Source organism: Lathamus discolor, chromosome 3, assembly GCF_037157495.1.
Source record: "Lathamus discolor isolate bLatDis1 chromosome 3, bLatDis1.hap1, whole genome shotgun sequence".
Classification (NCBI taxonomy): Eukaryota; Metazoa; Chordata; class Aves; order Psittaciformes; family Psittacidae; genus Lathamus; species Lathamus discolor.
In genome coordinates this window covers 141,070,999-141,091,058 of record NC_088886.1, presented here as the reverse complement: position 1 = coordinate 141,091,058, position 20,060 = coordinate 141,070,999, and the positions used below count along the sequence as shown (strand labels likewise).

At 44.4% G+C, this 20,060-nt stretch overlaps 1 protein-coding gene across 4 annotated transcripts in view; it reads right to left on the bottom strand.

Moving 5' to 3' along the window:
- The window catches only part of RBM20 (RNA binding motif protein 20), a 125,198-nt gene that overhangs the window by 92,398 nt on the left and 12,740 nt on the right, over positions 1 to 20,060 (bottom strand). Inside the window, exon 1 of one of the 4 annotated variants that reach the window (XM_065672225.1) lies at positions 16,898 to 17,369. The exons of 2 other annotated variants lie outside the window; for them this stretch is intronic. In XM_065672225.1, the coding sequence (XP_065528297.1) occupies positions 16,898 to 17,040 (143 nt within the window). In that variant the 5' untranslated portion in view covers positions 17,041 to 17,369. Of the gene's footprint in view, positions 1 to 16,897; positions 17,370 to 20,060 lie in introns of those variants that run through there. One more of the 4 variants, XM_065672221.1, reaches the window with a different exon arrangement.

The following is a 20,060-nucleotide window of genomic DNA, read 5'->3' as shown; positions in this document are numbered from 1 at the left end:
CATATAACATTCTCAGCTCCCACAATCCTCAGCCCTCAAAAGAAACCATGTCAGGCTAACCTCATCATAAATCTATTACAAGTGTGGTAAAACCTATAGAAGGAGCATCTTATAGAAGCTCCTGTAAAAGTTAGGTCATGCCACAGGCTATGAAATAATCTGAAATCTCAGCTGACGGAAAAGCCAAAGCATTGGGTTGGATTTCAAACACTTCAGGTCTCTTTGTTTTTAAAATCATGCCCTAGAAATATAAAGACAGGTTCCATCATATCAGTGGTTTGATCCAGACAGCCCCAGAAACGTGTAAGAAACCAGTGGACCTTTAGAACAAAACAGTTTGTCACGTACATCATTGTCCTAGCACCATTTTTACACAATTCCCTGCTAAAAGGAGAACTTCTGGTGGACACAACAGCTGTCTGGGAGACCGCAGCATTTATATGGTGGGAAAAGCTGGCAATATTAATAGCTAAAATTGTGAATGATCTCTAAATTAAGTAAAACTATATGTAAGTGTGAATAATCTCCTTAAATAAGTGAAACCGTATGTAAGCATGTAAATACAGACACCGAAAACCCCATGGACACATAAAAACATCGATACATTACATAAGTCTTTATTACTAATATTGAGATAGATGTTTTCTATTCCACCTGAGCGTTATGCTCCACAAGACGGTTATTTCCTCTGGTTTTGATATCAGATCACATGACAGGAATCTTTGTATTACTTTTATGTTTTAGTGAACACTGCTTTATAACCTGTCTTTTTAGCTTTATTCCCCACTTAAATAAATGCTTTTCATGTACCCGTTTGGAAACAAAAATGAGGATGCTTCAAATTCTTCAGATAAAGTCTACTATCAAAACTATTTAAAGCCACAATATGAAGAAAATATAAGAATTTTTATAGTCTAGCTTTAAATCCGTATGTTCATCTCAGCGAATAAATCCATTAACGTGAACTCTGCAGCATTCAAACTGATGTATGAATGTTCAAGCTGCTAAAACCCAGATGCAGTTTCCCATTATTTAATCCAATCTACAGAAAAGGACATTAGAGAAGTTAAAGTGTAAGCTTTATAACGAGACAAAGCTGGCAAGATAGTTTTAAACAAGCACAGCAATTATAAAACAGTTCCTTTGGCCACCTTGAGAAATGCACCGATCGGATTACCCAGAAGTACAATTAGCAATTCTGCTAGATTTGCACCATACCCATAAAATTCTCCTTTCCTTTCAGTACTCTTCAATCAACGTTAAAGGTAACTGCTGTGCTGATCTCCAGCTTACATTGAACAGATGAGCGCTAGTAAATCAAGAGCTGTCCAAATCTCCTGCCATGGATCAACATATGCAGAATGGCTGCTTGCCCATGACTGGAAATCCTTCTGATAGCTTAATGCTGTCAGGTGCTTCATTTCCACTGGCCAAAACATAACGTAAGATTCCAGAGGACAAATTCTCTGGGCTCCATTTCAAGCACACAAGCATGTGAACAAGGTTAAAACCCACTGATTTTGTGAGGATGCTTTTGTCAAACATGTTTCGCTGGTGCACAATATCTATGCTCGTTTACAAATACAAACTTACAAAACCAATCAGATTTAAAAGCTAAAAAGCAGCGGAAGATGCAGACGAAAATGACAGCAGCAGGAATTCTGTGGGTACTGTTAGTAGAGCATTTCTAACACCGGAGTGCAGTCTCTGGTTGAAGAAAAGAAAATCTATGAATATAATTACCCATAAAAAAAAACATTACCTAGATGATCATCCTGTCCATATTTAGAGCCTTAAAATGCAACTTTTCATCTCTGAAAGAAGAAGGGGTCTGTGTGTTTCTTTACAAGACATAAAAACCTCTGTGCTGACAAGTTTTCAATCTGAAGTCAAGGGGAACGGGACAGGACAGCATCAGCAAAGGGCAGTGGCCAACCGAGGCAGGAGGGTTTACAGCAGAGATGGTTTGCCAAGGGTTTTCTGGAGAGGGCAAGAAGGGGGTGGAAGCTTGGAACAAATTAATGGGCAAACTGTTCCAGGCACTAAGATTGGCATAGGAAGATGCGTCCAAAAGACCGTGGCTCCAGGTTTGTTACTTAACATCACTGTCTAGCTATCTAACTATACTGCCACTAAACACCATGAATAGCAACATGTTTCTCACCAGCAATATGAATGTGTTGTCATCTAACACCCAAACCTATGAGATCTCCGGTATTCCTGGTAATGGGGGGAGGGATGTATGTGGAAGTGTAATAGTCAGATCAAGAGCACGTGGGATCTGCCTGGGGAGATGTAACCACACTCACCGCCATCCCCAGGTACCAGCCACCCTAAAGACAGTTGGTTTCCTCATCCAGCTGTCAAAGCTAGGATTGCATACAGAATTCCATATGCACACTTCAAGAGCCTTTGAAGGCTTTCAAAGCCTACCACCTCACCCAGCTTCAGGTACCTGGCAAAACACAACCCCGCACAGTGGAGCCTGATCACTGCTTGGCCAGACATGGGAAACTGCAGGGAAGACTCTCCCGAGATCTCCAATATTACAGCTGTTACCACTGACAAAAGCAAAGGAACCGGGAAAACACTGAGAAGGAAAAGAACACTTCGTAGTATGTTTAGGATCAATAGCCAGTCCCCAAAGAGGATGCAGAGAAACACTGTGTTGTCTCACGAGTGTCCTTTTCACTGTGAAAGCGATCAGTGGGGAAGAAGTCCCACAGCCTGTGCTTCAGCTGAGAGTCAAAGGAATCGATGGGCAGATGTCACAGATGACAGAGACAGCCATCCTTTTCCTTTCCTACCTCTGGGTGCAGCGCTGAGTTCTCAGCGCAGTGTGATCACACAGAGTGATGGGCACTGCACTGGGAGATGAGGGTTTGAAGGAGGAAAGCACACCCTCTGCAGGCTAAGAAACTAAGAGACTGGAAAACGTTATTTCTCTATGCAAGCAAAGAGGACTCAATGTAATTTCAAAGGTGGTTGACAGGGATTTTTCATAGATTCACTGAAATGCAGGAAGAAGAATTCAGTATATGCAAATCAGTAGAATAAGGGGACAAATCTATGGCTTATAAGCAGTTCCAGTGCACCTCCTGTGCTGCGCCCACATCACCTCTTCCACCCAAACAGAAGGCACATAAAATAAAATAGGAATAAGCCTGCACAGAACAAAATAGTTCAATAAACGAAAGCGTAACAAACATTTTCTGTTGTTACATCATTTCCTATTATTAATGTCAAATAAAAATTATTCGTGTTAATTTTTTACTGATTTGGTTTTGGTTTGGTTCTCGTTTCGCTTTTTTAAAGTGGGATTCCTCGTGACATTTTCCAGAAGAAAAGCACAGAGCAGACAGACAAGAACATCATCTACTTGCTAATTCTTTAACGGATCAAAATAGATTTTAAACACTTACCACGAGGCTTCCATCACTGTAAATAACTACAGAACTGCCAATTAAGCACACAAGCAATCACACAAACACCGAGTAACTGAAGTGCGTCCACAGAAAAGATGAATACAGAGCTCAGCAATCTGAGAAGAGAATATTTTAAATAAGTAGGTAATTAAGTTAAGAGCGGCCTAAAGAAAGATTTCACACTCACATTCAGATGCTGAAGCAGTTTAAAAATAGAGAGCAAGAACTGCCTGACTTCACCTTTTAATTTTAGCTGGGTGATAAGCTGGTCCCAAAGACATAAAGGCACAGCAGGATTTTTTCTCAGCAAAGTGCCCTTCGTATTTTTATGCAAAGGAAATGCAGTATGTTCTATTAATACCCTGCTGTAGCCCTAGATAAGTCTAGGCACCCTTTCAATCAGGAAAAAATCCCGGTTTGCTGCTTCAAATCGCTTGTGCTCCCAAAGACACATACAGAACCTCCCAGCCACTGCACAGGTAAATGACATCCACACAGGAAAAGAGACTTACTGAGCTTTCCCGTCATTCACCTCTTGCAATCACTGAAGCTGTAAACAAGCTGCTTTCCCTCTCATGAGGAGGGAAAAGCAAATGACTGAGTCTGCACCTTGAGATAAGCTGAACCTCATTCTCATTTTTATTAATAGCTGGAAAAGAAAACATTGATGCCAGCTAGACCAAGACTACGTGGAGAAAGCATGGAAAAATACCCAGAGAAGATGTTTGACTTAACACCAGCATAATGCCCAGGCTCTCCCAGAGAAGCTGGGGAGAAGTACATTGGCTTTTCCCCACATACGCAAAGATTGATTATTCTTCTGGGAATGGCTCCCTCACACACTTCACCTTATCTCTGATTAACCTAACCCAAGTACGAGTTTCCCCGTAACAGCCCCCAGCCCATTCAACACCGTTTCAGTCTGTCAAATTCTGAGTGGAGCAGGGCTAAAGCCCTTCCTCTCAACAGCACCACATGGAGAACGTTTCTGTCCTTCAGGGAATGGTGGAAAAGGAGGATAACCGCATGCAGGTTAGTTTTCCATCATTTTTTTCCCCAAACCGTCAGCTATCCAAGTGAAGGTCAGATTCTCCCCCGCATCCTCAACTGTCTCAAAAGTACCTTTTTAACTAATTTTGCTTGATAGATGGTAGTGGTTAAAACCTTGGCAGGAGCTCAAGTTAACCCTGCAGTGAAATCAAGCCTGCTAAACTCCCCCTTGACTTCCACGGTTGTGTTCCTTTGCTTGTATTTTAGACCAACAATCAGCAGTAAGACTCTAGATTCACTCACCGCCTCTCTTATGTTTAATCTTTAGTTCTGGATTCACCTTAGGCTCCACCAGCAAGCTTCTCACATGCGTAAATACTGGTCACGGGTTCATTCCAGCTGCTCCAGCAAATGGGCATTTGCATTTTTATTTGCCAAGGATGCCAAATGTGAGTTAGTGGAAGTTTGCATTAGCAGCCTGCTCGCCAGCAATTACTAGGCGAGGATGCGCTGCCATTCTTATCTGTAGCCCACTACCATGGTGAACTGTTTGCCCAAGAGCATAGGAGGTCCATGCTGTCCTCTGGGTGACCTGCTTCTCATCCATTCACTTCTTGAGGACATAAAGCAGAGCACAACACTCACACAGATGAGACTAGGAAGACAGATGCAGTTTGCTTACACCCACATAACTGACACCTTTTGTTTCTTAACTAAGTGTTGCATTTTTAATCACTGTTATTTTTTTCCACACTCCTACCCCAATCCCAATTCATGTTAAAAGTTCCACACTGTTCTGAAAACTTTTATCCATTATGATAAGCAGATGACAGGGATCGCCTTTTCTTCCAGCTGAAGCATGCTCTGCGTTTCGTTTGCGCACATGTAATTAGCTCACATACTCTTATCACCCCTAGCATTTCTACTTTTGAGCGTCAGATACCAAAACTGGCCTGGGCATCAACAGCACTCTATTCCCACCACAGTAATGACACCTTCCACTTCTTACATCAAACGAAGTTAAAGCACTTGAAACTAAGGATTGAAGAGATGACCAATTCTGTTTCTTTTCCTGAAGAACCCTCTATTTCAATCAGAGATGCCTCCTTGCAAGAAGGCTGTCAGCTGATATTTTTACTTTCTCCTGCTTAAGTTCAACACAAAGTTTGTAGGGTGAGATCATCACTCACTGTATCGCTATTTATAGTTGCTTACTATATCCTTATCCTAAGGAGACCCTAATCAACAAAGCTTCTGATCCTCCTAAATTAAAATCTTAACATGAAGGAATTTTTATTTGAAGGAGCTTTTAATCTGAATGCAATTCCTGCTTTTCTTGCTCTTAAAAGAAAAAAAGAGAAAATTCAATTAAAAGACCACCAATTCCTCTTCCTTTCCTTTTCATAGCAGCTCAGATAATGCTTCTCTATCACACTCCTGTGTAAGGAAATCATTCACGGGTTGTAAGCATGAGGGGCTGGTTTTATTTGCGAAGGATAATGATATTCAATTTATCTTTCCCTCTTCTAGAAAGGAAAAAAATATCCTTTGGGGAGAGTTTACCATGCAGACATACCCTTGCTTCCTACAGTCCCCTGCTCCTTTCAACAAGGTAATACACCAGGCTCCACCAAGTGGTAATACATTGTTGGCAAAGCAGTTCAGATTTAAGAAGGAAACATACAAAATACTCATTAATTGCTTGAACAAGCAGCCAAGTTTACTTCCAGAGCCCCTCCAGCAGGATCCAAATCCAGGGAACAACAGGAACATCTCCTCTGGCTTTATCGGGCTGTCTGGTGGGGTCCCAGTATACAAGAAGTGTTCTCCAGGGCTTATCAAAGATGCAGTATAGTCACTATAGCAACTGGTTTTACTGCATGTGTACAGAGCAGTGAGCCTAAAGGGGATGTGGTCTTGCAGCCAGGCTTCCAGGGGCTCCAGCAACATCATTACCAGCACACCCTGACACGCCTGCTGTGCTCACCACTGCCCTCCATGCAGATCTGTTCTGAGGGCTGTGGTCCCTCCTAAAAGCCGGTCACTCACCCAGCTTCCTCCAGATAAACACGTACAATTACCTCAGGGAATTTAAATTAAGAGCTGCCTCTGCCTCACACAGTTATATAGAACTCTGCCCTGTTGCAGCTTGAAGAAGCGTTTTCTCTCTGGCTCCCTTGACGATTCTCTGATTTCTTAAGAGCAAGGGCTGGAGGCGAGGGGCGAGAAATGATGTACTGCTCGAGTTACTGAAATGTCTAACCCTAGATCTGGGGTCCATTTGTCACAAATCACACCCTCGGACAGCCTCAGCCTTGTCCACTGGGACTCAACGAACAAGCCTTCCTGCCATGCCGAGCTACTCGTATTGACTGCCAGCGCGGAGGAAAAAGTAGATACAGGGCTGGTTTGCTGCTAGCGAGGTCCCCCGGCATCCAGCTAAGAGGTGAGAAAACTAAATATAACAAACTTAAAACTACAATTATTGTAGGGGAGCTTGCCAGAGCTGCTCTGAAGCTCCTAATGGTCTGTCGGGGATTTATGGATCAGCTGTGAAAATTTACTCACAGCTAAAACTTGCCAATCAAGTCCTCAGCTTTGGAACGCCGCTACCAACTTTCACATAATACAGCTTGAAACTGTAGAAGCACCAAAGCAGAACAGGAGGTTTTAATGCTTCAAAGGAGGACACGCAAAAGAAAAATCTGTCGTACTGAACAGATCAATAAGAAACGTGTGGGGAGTTTCTCTTCTGCGTGTTTCTCTTTGTGGAAAAGGGTCTTATTTCTAGAAAGTGAGAGGAGACTACAAACGAAGCAGTGCCAAGTACTACCAAAAAGCACAGGAAGAGGCAGAGTGTGGTGCAGATGAGACTATAAATGGCTGTCTTGCGGTTTAGAGCAGATTCCCCCCAGAAATTATGCCAGCAATCCCGAGAGTTAGTTGCTGCTATTTTATATCCTTGCTATATGGATTAGGATAAAATGAGAACTTTATAAAACTTACAAAAGCTGCTTAGAATATAAAGGGAAACGCTACAAAATTGTATCTCTTATTTTCATATTATTCCATTAAAAAACCTACAGCAAATGTAAAAAAAACAAAAACAAAAACAAAAACCCTGGGAATTTACAAAGAAAACAAAGCAAGTGGCCAACTTAGAGAGGGGTTAAGACTGTGCCTTTTTCCTCCCAAATGGTCAGGATACACTGGAAGACATCTGTGACAGTCATCTGCAAGCACGGTGCTGTGCGGAGGAGCCGATGGGCTCTTTGTAAACCCCTCTCCACCTCCGACTCTGCAAATCCCTGTAGCTAGTGAGGCTTAAATACTCCAGAGTACTGGCTTTAAAACATGTCAGACCATTAATACGCTATTAAGAGGCACAAAGGAGCACGGATCCCTAACTCCCCCCTGCACAACTCCCTGCTCTCTTTTAAAAGAGTAGCTTCAATGCTGGAACACAAGGCAACGTTCCATTGTTTTCTTTGGCTTTTACTGTACCAAGTCTCTCCAGTCAACAGTCACTGATCTTAACATTTCCCTGCAGGATTCCCAGTGACCTGGCATAAAACAACAAACAAACCCACGCAGCAAATAGTCATGAAGCCTTGCACACTTAGATGATAGGAACTGATCCCCTAAAGCCTTACATAAATAATCTTCACGTGCACGAATAAGGCTTTGCAAGATCAGTGTCACAGTATATACACTATATCCTAAGAGGAATTTTAGTCTCACGTACCACTGACAAGCAAACTGGCTTGGCCACCTAACTTAAACATGTAATACGTAAAATGCGTTGCTTTACACAAATACACTTTAACCATCTAAACAAAATTATTAGGCCACTTCTAGCCCGTGCAAATTTCCATTTTACCCCTTTTTCTGGAAGGAAATTCAGTCCTTTAATACTTTGCAATGCAGAAAACCTACAAAACCGAGGTTGAACAGCAATGAGCCTTCATCTTTTAGAAGTCTGGTCTACTAAAGATACGCTGATATGCGATTAACTTAAATTTTATTGTCAAATTTGAAGCAGTTAGTTAGCACTTTCTCCTTCTCCGGGAGCTGGTAAAGAGAAGGCACACTCGAATAATATCCAAAACAGTGCAGAGAACACAAGAGTTGACCCGGATTCTGTACCACAGAACTTATATTGTTTTGTTTACATCCCTTTACCCATGACCTGTTTGCCCATGCTGCCAGAGGTACCCATGAACACCATCCCAGGCAACCACTACTGTTCTGTACTACTTATAAACATGTTCACCTCTAGACACACCAAGGGCACTTTCCTAAGTGTAATGCATGTCAGAGTAACCTGAGACAAACCTCTTGGGCCATCTCAAAGAGAGTCAACAGAAAGATGCCAGCAAAAGGGTAAGCCCTGCCTGTACCATCAGGAGAAGGTGTTGCCGCAGGATAGAATAGCAACCTTGAATAAAGCAGTGAATAAAGAAAAGAGCCCAATGTTTGGTTGCCTGTTGGCAGCACAGTGGGAAGCTGTAGGTGACCTTACAAGAATGTGCCATGAGTGGGGCACAAATGGATGGTGCAGAGCACATGGATAGCAGGAGTGTGAATGTTAAGATGTGTTAATGGAAGAGTTTGAAAGATAAGAGGAGACTAGGGCTGAAAAAAATCTCACCCTAGTTTGCTAATATTTCTGTCTATGGCTTCAAGAAACATCTTTTCTCTGAATCCCAACCTCAATCTGAATTGTGCATAATCTCTGGCAAAGAATTTTATGGGGAGAAGCAAAGGAAATCTCTGACAATCATTGGAGCGGCATCCAGATCTTAAGCCACTCAAACATGCATAGCTATGCACAGCTCTGTGGGGTCTGCAGCAAACTTCTCTGTAGGAGAAGTTAATCTGCTTTCACTCCAGTCCCAGGCAGAGCAGAAAGCAGGGTGACATTATTAAAGCATGATATGGCATTCTGTTCTCAATTAGTAAAATTTTACTCTATAAGTAAAATTGCAAACAATTTTATTTTACAGCTTTTTTAAAAACTGAGGTAGAAAAAGAGAACAATAAAAGTTGATCAATGAAATGAACTGTATGCATCATAAGCCTAATGAAATTACTTAGCACATCTTCCACTAAGAGAAGAACACGTGAATCAGCACAGACAGAAATAGTATTTCCTACTGCAGAAACAGACTGTGGTTAATTTACTGCTGTTTTTCAACTGTATAATGTGCAAAAGAGTATTTGCTATCTCAGTAAAGGAAACCATTGAGCCACTGTTTGCAGAGGTACTGCAAGTCTACTTCTTAAAATAAAGATTCAACTGTAAGTACAGATGCAAGAGCAACTCATGCACATGTTCAAAGCCGTGGCTCTGGCTCACAGACAGCATCAACTCACGCACTTCCCCTCCTCCAGGAAAAGAAAACACAACACACAGAGCTGTAGCTTTTGACACTACCAAATTCAAGACATTTTACATTGCCTGAATTCTAGCATTCTGCAGCCTACCGTACAGAAAATCAAGAGATCTGTGGCAAGTTGAGGAAAGCTAATACAAGAGAACATCAGATGCTCTTGGTATCTCAAAGCCAGTAAGCCAAGGAAGGGATCAGGTGATCAGAAATCAAGCTAGGGAGCTTGCTCATAGTACCTTTTTCTCTGTCCATCCTAGCCAGCAGAAGACACTACTCAAGCAAATAGGAGTTAAACACTTCCTTATTTTGTCCCTGTCTTTTCCTAGTAAGAAATATATCCAGGAGTGATGAAACAGAGTATTCTCCCATCCCTCTTAAAGCAGTCACCATCAGTAAGACTTCATATAACACAGACATCAGAGTTAAAAACATGCAGGAAATGGACTACACAACCAGTGTAGCTACAGATTTGTATCACCCCTAGAGTCAGGCAGGACTCAGGGAAACTTTGGAGCATTCTGCAAAGACTGGTGAGAGACCTGAGTGTCTTTAACAGAGATGACAGAGGACAACTCTGAACAGCATCATTTAGTGCAACAGCCACATAGCGCAACCCCGCTCCAGTCCCGCTCTCAGCTCAGCTCATCTTCCAACACAGACACACAGAAAACTACCATCAAATCCATCTTCCCTGCAGTTCCTCAGATGCACAAGATAAATACGTAGCTTCCGGTACAATTAACATCAGTTAAACACGCATTTCACAAGTTCAGACGCACACACAAAAATGCTGTAAGTCTGCAACAAAATAATTGCCTGTGCACTCACAAATACTGGTCCTTTGAGAAAACAAGCCTTTGCCCCCTTCCTGCAACAGAATACCCTGTGCTTTTATTCGGCATGTTTTCTAAAGAGGCAAGAGGCATTTGTAAAACAGGCTAGGCTTCAGCTGTCAGAACAGGACAGATATTAAACGTTTCTAAAACCCAAAGGGGCAAGTTTTCTGGTTTCACCCTGTGTGTCAAGTGACAGCTTCACTGTGACGGGTCATTAGTGTGACAAAGACAAAGCAGCTGGACATGGAGGGGCAGAGGGCAACAGAGCGATTACATCCTTAAATCAACTATAAAATGCTACAAAGGATGAAGAGGAGGAAAAAAGGAGAGTGTATATTCCAGGGAATAAGGTCAGTCTGATAAAGTCTAGCTGCAAATCAGATCAAAGGAGTTCATTTAAATAATCAAAAATAATAATCAAGACAGCTTACTCTTCAGAAAGAGCAACTTCTATTTGAAGGAGTATTTTAAAGTGACTAAAATTGTTACTTCATGCAAACAATCCATTTTTTACCCTCCTAAATAATTTCCACAGTCATCTATGAAGTACAGATATATCCGTGAAGATCTTCTCCCTCTCATTCCGACAGTCCCCCAAAAGGATCAGAACTAAAACCTATTGAGGATTTTACCCATCGTCCAAACGGAGTCAGAAAGATGTCTGCACCATCACCACAGCGGAGCAGTAGCTCAGCAGGTCACACATAACTGCTCACTGTTAAGTGCGCGCAGCTTTGAATGGGCAAGGGCTGAATTAAGAGGAAAACCAAAAAACCACATTTCCAGTCTTCCCATTGATGCGAACAGGAGGATTAGATTTCCGATAAACGAGCAACATCCAGGCAACGTAGTTTCTGTAAAGACTCCACTGCCATGTGTCATGCTCCAAAACCCACTTAGAACTTTGCTTGTTACCAAGGACGTATTATTTATCTTTTTACTAAAGTTGATATCACTGCCGTTACCTCTCTCTCCACTAAAGTACAGGAAGGAATTCTGACATTTCTGGGCAGCTCAGAATGGATTGATATCTGATAACGCAAGCCAAATTACACGGAGATGTTTGTATGCAAGGCATTCCTCCTAAGTTCTTTTTTCTGACCCCTTTCCGCTTTGTGTCTCTGTGCTCTCTTAATAAGCTGTTGGGTCTTAAATAAGAGTAAAAACCAAGCAAACATAAAAACAAATGAAAAGATTTCAAGACAAAGAAATCCACATTTTCAGTAATTTTTGTTTAAAACAGAGAACATCCATACAATTAATTCATCTTTAGGCTTTGGGTCACACCTGAGATACAGGAGGGGTCAGTTGCCTCCGTAAAATAATAAGTTTTGGTTTTGTTTTGGGTTTTTTTACAGTATTTTAAATTAGGAATGTTAAGAGAAGGAAATGTTAAGAGAAAAGAGAAACCTTTGTTACCTGACTTGAAGGTAATGATCACTGCTGATCATTTTTGTAAGCAACTGAACTAGATAGAAAGTGAAGCACCCCACAGGCGTCCCTGTACCTACCCCTCCATGCACACTCACAGGTGGCACGCACATTGCAAGTCCTGATTTTGATGCTAGGTGAGGTCTAAGAAGAGTCTCAATAATTACACAGCAAGGAGCCAGACAATTCTAAGGAAACTGAGGCTCCCTCGCTGTGTGTTTCACAAGATACAGGGATGATGAATGGGAAACAGAAGGAGGAGTTTACTAACACGGGTTTAGTTCCCACATTCTGTGCTGAGTCCCACACCATGCAGTCTGCTTTTTCAGCTCCTGGCTCTTGTTTGGGTAAAGCTTCTCAGCTCAGACAGCTACAGCGCTTTCTGGTTTGATTTCATCTCCATTCAGGGCTCTTACGCAGCTGGTACAACACAAACTCCGTGAGTTTTCAGGGCTCTGTCAGGCAGGGAAGCAACTCGGATTTTGGAGATGTACTTTAAAAGGCAAATAAAGAGGGAAAGCCCAGATCAGTAACAGTAAGAAGAGGAACAGTAAAACCAGTGTTTCTCCTAACATCCCCTTGTTGAGTATCAGTTTAGCCTTTGCCATATACGCCAAACTATTTGCCATGACTAATGTATATAATGGGAGCACATTTCATATTTGATCTCTCCTGAGAGACCTTGAGTTGTGAAAAGAAAATAAAAAGAATAAGAAAATCCCACACTTTGCACAAAAGAAACACAGAAGGAAGCAAATTAAAAGAAAATGCTTAATGTGATGGGTTTAAGTTAACAATTAAGAAGTTGGAGGCTATTTTTCCCAACAAGTTTCCTCCTCGCTGTGATAGGAAATAAAAGGCTCAAAGCATTTAGCACCAGCCTGCTTACTCCTGTCTGCGCTCAGAACTGGCACCAACTGATGACGACTCGGGCGCAGATGTTGGAAATTCCATTTTCTTTCCAGAGGAGCTCAAAATCTCCAGGGCACAGCCCCTTAGGAAAAAAAAACCATCAACTTTGGTTTTCCCCCCATTGTTTTAAGATGCCTTTATTTGATTTGTAAAACAAACGTTACTCCTGTATCAACACAGGGTGTTAAAAACTGCTCCATTTCCCCTGGACAGATGTTATTACCCATGACAAATCATAAGAACTGAAAGCATGGAACCAGACGTTAAAACATACAATGAGATTGTGCTTCAATACACCCAGGTCTCCTGTAATTATGGAGCTCACTTGTGGTACATTTTCAGCAAGAACTCTCACAGAAAGCACTATTCATGCAACATCTTTACGGTCAGCCCACAGCCACCACTCGGTCCATCCTCTTGGTTATTTCCAGCTAGTTGCTCCATCAGACTGCAATGAATCACACCTGGAATTATTAATAGTAGTCTGTACTCACTCATGGTGCTTTGGCACTCCAGTCAACCTAACAGCAGGTGCCAAAACGTCTCACACACCAAGCTGTCAGCTAACAGTTGGGTTTTGCAATGTAATCGCAATTTACAAACAAATCCTCTACATTGCAAATAAAAACTTTCTTATAAAAGCAGACTTACGAAAAGGGGAGGGAGGGGGGAATAAAAGAAACCTGCAGTTCCAAAAACACATTCATTTTCTATGCAGAACAGGTATTTGAGGTCTTCTTAGAGATTTCCCATACATATTTCACTTGCTGGTACTATAGACCTTACCCTGCATTTCCACTCCTTCCACGCCACCGCGGTACAAACCGGTAGTGAACACTACCGAACACCATTACGACTGTCCTTCTTCTCAGTCTTTCACTTTATTTCATATGCGAGTGTATGCTTTTGTAAGTCCTCTGTAGTGTGTAAATACACGTTTTCCTTCCCTCCCCCCCCCCTCCCCCCCCCCCCCCCCCCCGCTTTTCATTCTCAGCTCTACAACTTAAGGGCTTTGACAGCAACAAGGCTTTTACTCTGGGAAAATAATAAGTACTTTGCCATCGAACATCACAATAACCTGAATAGATGGAAAGCTTTAAGTGCTCTGTAAATCTTACAATTGGACCTTTATTATCAACCAAAACGGTGTTAGTACTCAGGAGGAAAACAAAACACATAGGGAGCATATTTCAATTAATGTCTTACTGTATTTGGGTAATATCAGCATGGAATGTCAAACTAGGCATTCAGTTATTTTTTAATATTAAAGTTACGAAGCCAAGAGGCATTTAACGCATTTGGTACGTGCTACCTGCGTCACGCAAGTTCAGCCATTGTAGCTGCTACCAAAACCACTTCAGATCTCCAGTTTCACTATATTTGAATCCTTGTTCAGTGCTCAGTGTTCACAGTTCAAGTTTACCAGCCGCCCGTATAGGAATTATATTGGTCTTCAGCTAACATCTGTACAAATTTCTAACAAATGCACTGTGGGGGAAGAAACGAGGAATCTGAAGAGCTTCCCAGGTTTAAACGGTGTAATGAAAAATAGAAGTGTTGAAACAGGGAGATCCAGCTAAGCACTGCACAATATTCAGACCTGCAGGCTCCGAATTAGCATTCTGCAACTGCATACTTGTTTACTGCAGCTCCCAAAGCAAAAAGATGGCAGTTGCGAAAAAGAGAGTCAAGAAAATCAAAATGCTCAGGAAAAGAGGTCAGTGTTTTCTTTCCTGGTAATGAAACTGCAACTTCATTTTGTAGGGCAATCACTGCTTTCCTTTCCATCCTGTTTTGCCAGTCATAACACCTGTTCTAGCCTACTAGAAATAAACTCAGAAGAGCAATTGAAGACATTCCTTAATATCTCCCTTCCTAACAGTCACTGAATACCCAATTCAGATTATATAAGCCACCAGTGACTATCAGTAAAGCAAAACAGAATTTGCCTGCGTTTCCGATTAAATGCAGGGTGGAAATTTATTAACCATCAGGTAAACACATAGGCCCACATCAAATTATGCTGCGCTGTTGCAAAAAGTATACGATCAAGTTGCAGGACCATAGATGGAGCTGTTTGACATCTGCCATTCTGCGTCATATTACCATGACAAAGAAGAACATGGCACCACTCTCAAATGTTTCCACTAAAGATAGGCTCAAATGGAAACCGCTTCAAGGTTTCCTACCTATGTAGTTCCCTAGCAGGCATAACTGGCAAAGAAACGATGCCTTTTTACATAATGTGCGTTGCACTGGGAATGCAACCATGAAGCAGTTTCGACAGCTTCACTATCTCACAATTCGGGTCCATGTAAGGTCTTTATAAACATGAACAAATAAGGGCCATCTTTAGAGAGGGCAGTTTAGAATTTAAGACTGGTTTTGAGTAAGTGCAAATTACCTTTTGGTTGCACAATAATTCACACGCAGCACTGCAGCTGCCCAGCGGATTTAGGAAGCGACCATTAACGTTTCAGTTTCAATGCAAACTCCCAAGTCTGCATTTCCAATTAGGAAACATAGGTAACAAGAACCATTAACGTTTTCATGACTAAGTTGCAAACCATGATTTAAAAGCAAACAGACAAAAAGAAAACCAAACCTCAAGAAATTTATGGGCCACACTCCATAGCAACCTTAAAAGTCCAGTTTCATGTGTATTTATAAAAGATAACGCTATTCCCGACTTAAAACAACGTTCATGCTCTGAGCTTGCTGCAACTTTAAAGCGTACACACACATAAGTATTTATATACATGCACATATGTGTTTTGCAAATATAAGTGAGAGAACTGAAAGCGTTTCCTCCGTTAGCTGCGCTGTTGGGTTTTGTTGACAAACTGATACAGGAGATGCCTAAGCTGGTGCCTTCCATAAAGGGGTGTTGCAAGACAGCAGCGCAAGCCCAGTGGCAAGGCCGCCGCAGCTCGACTGTGCTTTGTCCTACTCGCGCTCTGCTTGGCGGCCAAACACGGGCCCCGTCCAGTTCGTGGCCAATGTCAAAAGCGATTCTCAACCTACCCAGCGTCCCGCTCGTCATGTCGAGCAGCAGATCTTAAAGTAATAGAGAGCAATTCTAGCGGTTCCGTAACTGGGTATTTGCTGGTCAATTTAGTGCTCCGTTATAAGCCCCTATCTCTTTTAACACGTTACGACTTGAGAAAAATCACATACAGCGCATGCAACCATCTTGAATCGGCACGGACCAACTTCTGTATTACTCATACTTCACGTACCGACTACGGAGCATTACAGTTTCTCTTCAAGCTTCTCATTTAGCCAGAAAAGTACCGCTCGCCCCACTGCATCTATGTAGCAAAAGCACGGTTTTCCCTTCTCTTTTCAGCTAGAAAACCGAACAGCAGAACGCCCTTCGCACCGCTGCCCTCATTAATCAGCCTTCCACGCATGCACAGGTTACTTTTTCTGGGACAGTTCTGCAGCGATGCGATCGCTTCTGGCACCAGACGAGCCCCGACCCCCAGGCCGGAGGAGAAGCTGCCCAAGCCCTCCAGCCAAGGAGAGGCAGCGGGGCCAGCGCGGCCCCGAACGCCAGAAGGCGAGGAAAACTCTCCGGACAGAGCGGACCCCGCCCGGAGCAGGCGCGGTGCCGGGCCGAGCCCTCGGGACGCCGACACGGGCGGCTCTTCGGGCTGGAAACTTCTGAGGGAAGCGGCACCGGCGCCGCTCCTTCGGGGGATCGTGCCCCGCAGCAGCACCGGGCGGCGGAGGCTCGGCTCAGCCCCGCGGGGCACCGCTCGGCCGGGGCCGGCCCCGCCGGCTGTCAGTCTGCCCGGGGAAGGGGAGGGGGGCACCGCCGCCGGGGAGGGAGAGCGACCCGCGCCCGCCCTCCTGCCCTCCCTCCCTCCTTCCCTCCCGGCCCGGCGGACCGCGGGGCGGCTCTTACTTGTGCAGGAGCTGGGGCAGGCTGGGCGGCGGCGGCATCCCTCGGCCGGCGCCCCGGCTCGGGGCCCCGCTGCGGGCATCGCTCTCCGGCGGGTCAGCGCCGCGGGGGGCCGGGGCCTGGCTCATGGCAGCGGCGAGGACCATGCGGGGAGGCCCCTGCGGCGGGAGGCGCGCACGGCCGCGCAGCCCCTCCGCCGCGGCGACGGGCGGGCGGGCGGGCGGGAGGGAGGGAAAGAAGGAGGGAGAGGAGGAGGGGGCAGAGCACCGGCCCGGGAGGCAAACACGCTCCCCCCGCAGCCCCCCCCTCCCTCGCCGGGCTGGCGACGCCGGGACAGGCAGCCCCCTGAGCCCGCCCTGCGGGACGGCAGCCGCTACCGGCCGGCGCCGCACGGGAGCCTCCGCGGCGCTGGCGGGGCCGGAGGCCTGGACCAGCACCGGTCCGGCACGGCCCTCCCCTTCTCGCCGCTCCCGCCGCCCCACCTAGGCGCCGAGCTCGCTCCCTCCTTCTCCTTCCCTGCCTCCGCAGGCACCGCTATCAGCGGTTGTGCGCGGCGTGCCGGCCGGGAGCACCTGGACCTGCCCGGTGCGGTAAAGGGCAAGCGGCACCTGCCTGCAGTGATCTACAAACACCGGGTCTTCCCCACTCCCAAGGGCGGGAGGAAAAAGCGTGCATGTTGGTTTAATCCCTCCTCAGTAACACCTCTGCAGAAATGTTATTAGTCATTTATCAGACATAGGCTCTGTCAGCTGGTACAAAACGGAGAGGGGAGTACGCCACAGCCAGCATATAAACCTTCTCATGTAACCGAGTCATCCCTAAGGCAAATCCCCACTCTGGGCCCACCCAGAGAACCTGTTTTTAATAAAGAATGTCAATCTTAGGCTGCCCTCTTCCGAATACATGCATGAGCAGGACTGAGCCCTACCTAGCAAGGTTTTACCCACCGCCATAGTAGCCCAGGGTTGAGGACTGGAATTGCAGCACGATGGTAGGGTTTTACCTGTGCATAGTTTGGGAGGACATTTCAGACGCCTGATGGAGCAGAAGTTGTGCTGCTTGTAACAAATAAGTAACACGAAAACGTTCCTTCCAGGTCTTATTGCATCCTTTGTAATGCGCTCTATTAAAGAGGGCTGAGTCAAAGGCCATTTCAGTACTTGCTCCTGCACTGCCTCCGTACGCTGTGCACCCACCCCCCAACACAGGCACTCACGCACCAAGGAAAGCAGAAACATCCTGGCGCCTTTGAAAAATTAATCCTGATTTAGGGGAAAGATTAGTTTTGGAGGGAGTCAGGTTCTCGTCCCCTCTGCACCTGGTGTAATCATTTACAAGTATGTAGCCTTGTAAAGGGGTACAAAATACTAGCACCAGGGACCGGAAAATGATAAGCTATTTGCATTTATCACGTCCTTTGCTCTTTGCAGATGGAGAGCACTAACCAGGTGCAGAGCAGTGGAGAACTGGGCTGTATGAGTTTTTGGTTCAGCCAAGGGCTGGTCGGTGCTGCATAGTGAATAGATGGCTGATCTTCCAGCCAAGGGAAGGTAAGATCTGGCAGACAGGTGGGGCAATGTATGGTAACAAGGCGTTTTGTGCAGTGCTGTATTTGCCTTAAGTTTAAAGTGAGTATCGGGTGTCCACTGATCATCCACTGAAAAAGTAGCTTTGTGTGAATTTCCTCCTGTTACAGCAGCACATAAAGCCCTTGAGGCCAAGCAACAGCCACTTTCTGCTGCCCGTAATTATTTGAGGAAGTGAAAGATGGTGACTCATGGCTCTGAGGGCAGCAGGAGCACAGCTATGACACTAATGCATGGCCCTGGATTAGAAGGTGGATAGTCACAAGAACGTGTTACTTCACACAGACAGTTATATTACATCACTTGTAAAAATGGATCAAGCGTGTTTTACTAGGCACTATTTCTGCATTTAATACATAGAGTGTACAACTCAGCATTCAGCCTCAGCAGGGGCTCTAAAAGCTCTGCAAAGATCTTCACCATTCACTCCATTTAAAGCCACAGTCCTCATCCCCAAGTCTCCTTTTTCATAGAATCACAGAATGGTTTGGGTTGGAAGGGACCTTAAAGCTCGTCCAACTCCAAACCCCTGCCATGGGCAGGGACAACTTCCGCTAGAGCATGTTGCTCCAAGCCCTATCCAACCTGGCCTTCAGCACTTGAACTCAGCAGCACAAGTCTCACTCAGATGCCAAGGTATTTCACTGGTTGTCCTGCATGGATATAAAGGGGCAGCTGTATAACTGCTTGTAAACAAGCACAGATTAAAGTTCATGGACTCTCTTCTTCAAGAAATCAACATAAATGGTTTCTGTCCAAGCCTTACAGTATTTCTGGAGCAATGCCCCAAGAAAGAACAAACAGTACCTAGGCCAAACAACGTCGCTTTAGGGTCTGCATTTTGCAGTAGAACTGAACAAGTGCAAGCTGCTATACGAGTTCCTGTTCTCTTAAGATGGGATGTGGTTACTTATGCACATGAAGAAATAGCAGCTGTAGTGCTTTTTCCTCAGCTAGAGTGGCATACTGTTAGCGTAACAGTCAGCTAATGGTGATTTGAACTTGGCAAAACGCTGACTTCCCTGTTGCTGATGTCCAATGTATTCATTGTCTATAATTTTAGATTAAAACTGTGGATTTTTTCAAGGTATCTATGCCATGGGTGTTAGCAAGCATTCATGTAACAACCACTCCTAGCTAATAGCTTCAGCTGAGCTGAATATGCATTCTGCATCCCCCAATGTGATTAAAAACAACCCTCATCTTTTACAATGCCTTTTTTGGTTCGCCAGTTGCAGGAGTCTGCATGCTAAAACTGAGCTCCTGATCTAACTGCTGGTGTAACTTGCATGGGTATAAATCAGCAGCAGCTCTTTGGTAAACATGGCCTCACATTCAGAATATTAATTTTTAGGAGGGCAGATTAACAAAGGCACAGGCAGAACTCAGGGAAAAAAGAAAGGGGCCGTAAAGCAGAAAAGGCACGCACAGGATACTGTGTTCCCAAATAGCTCAGCATCAAATAGCAAAAATAGCTGTAACTTCATTGCTTTAAGACCTCACTTACCCATACAGTTATACAGTAGCAAGGAAACACATCTAAGAATAAAGGACTATATGAAGTCAATGTGCCTGTTAGT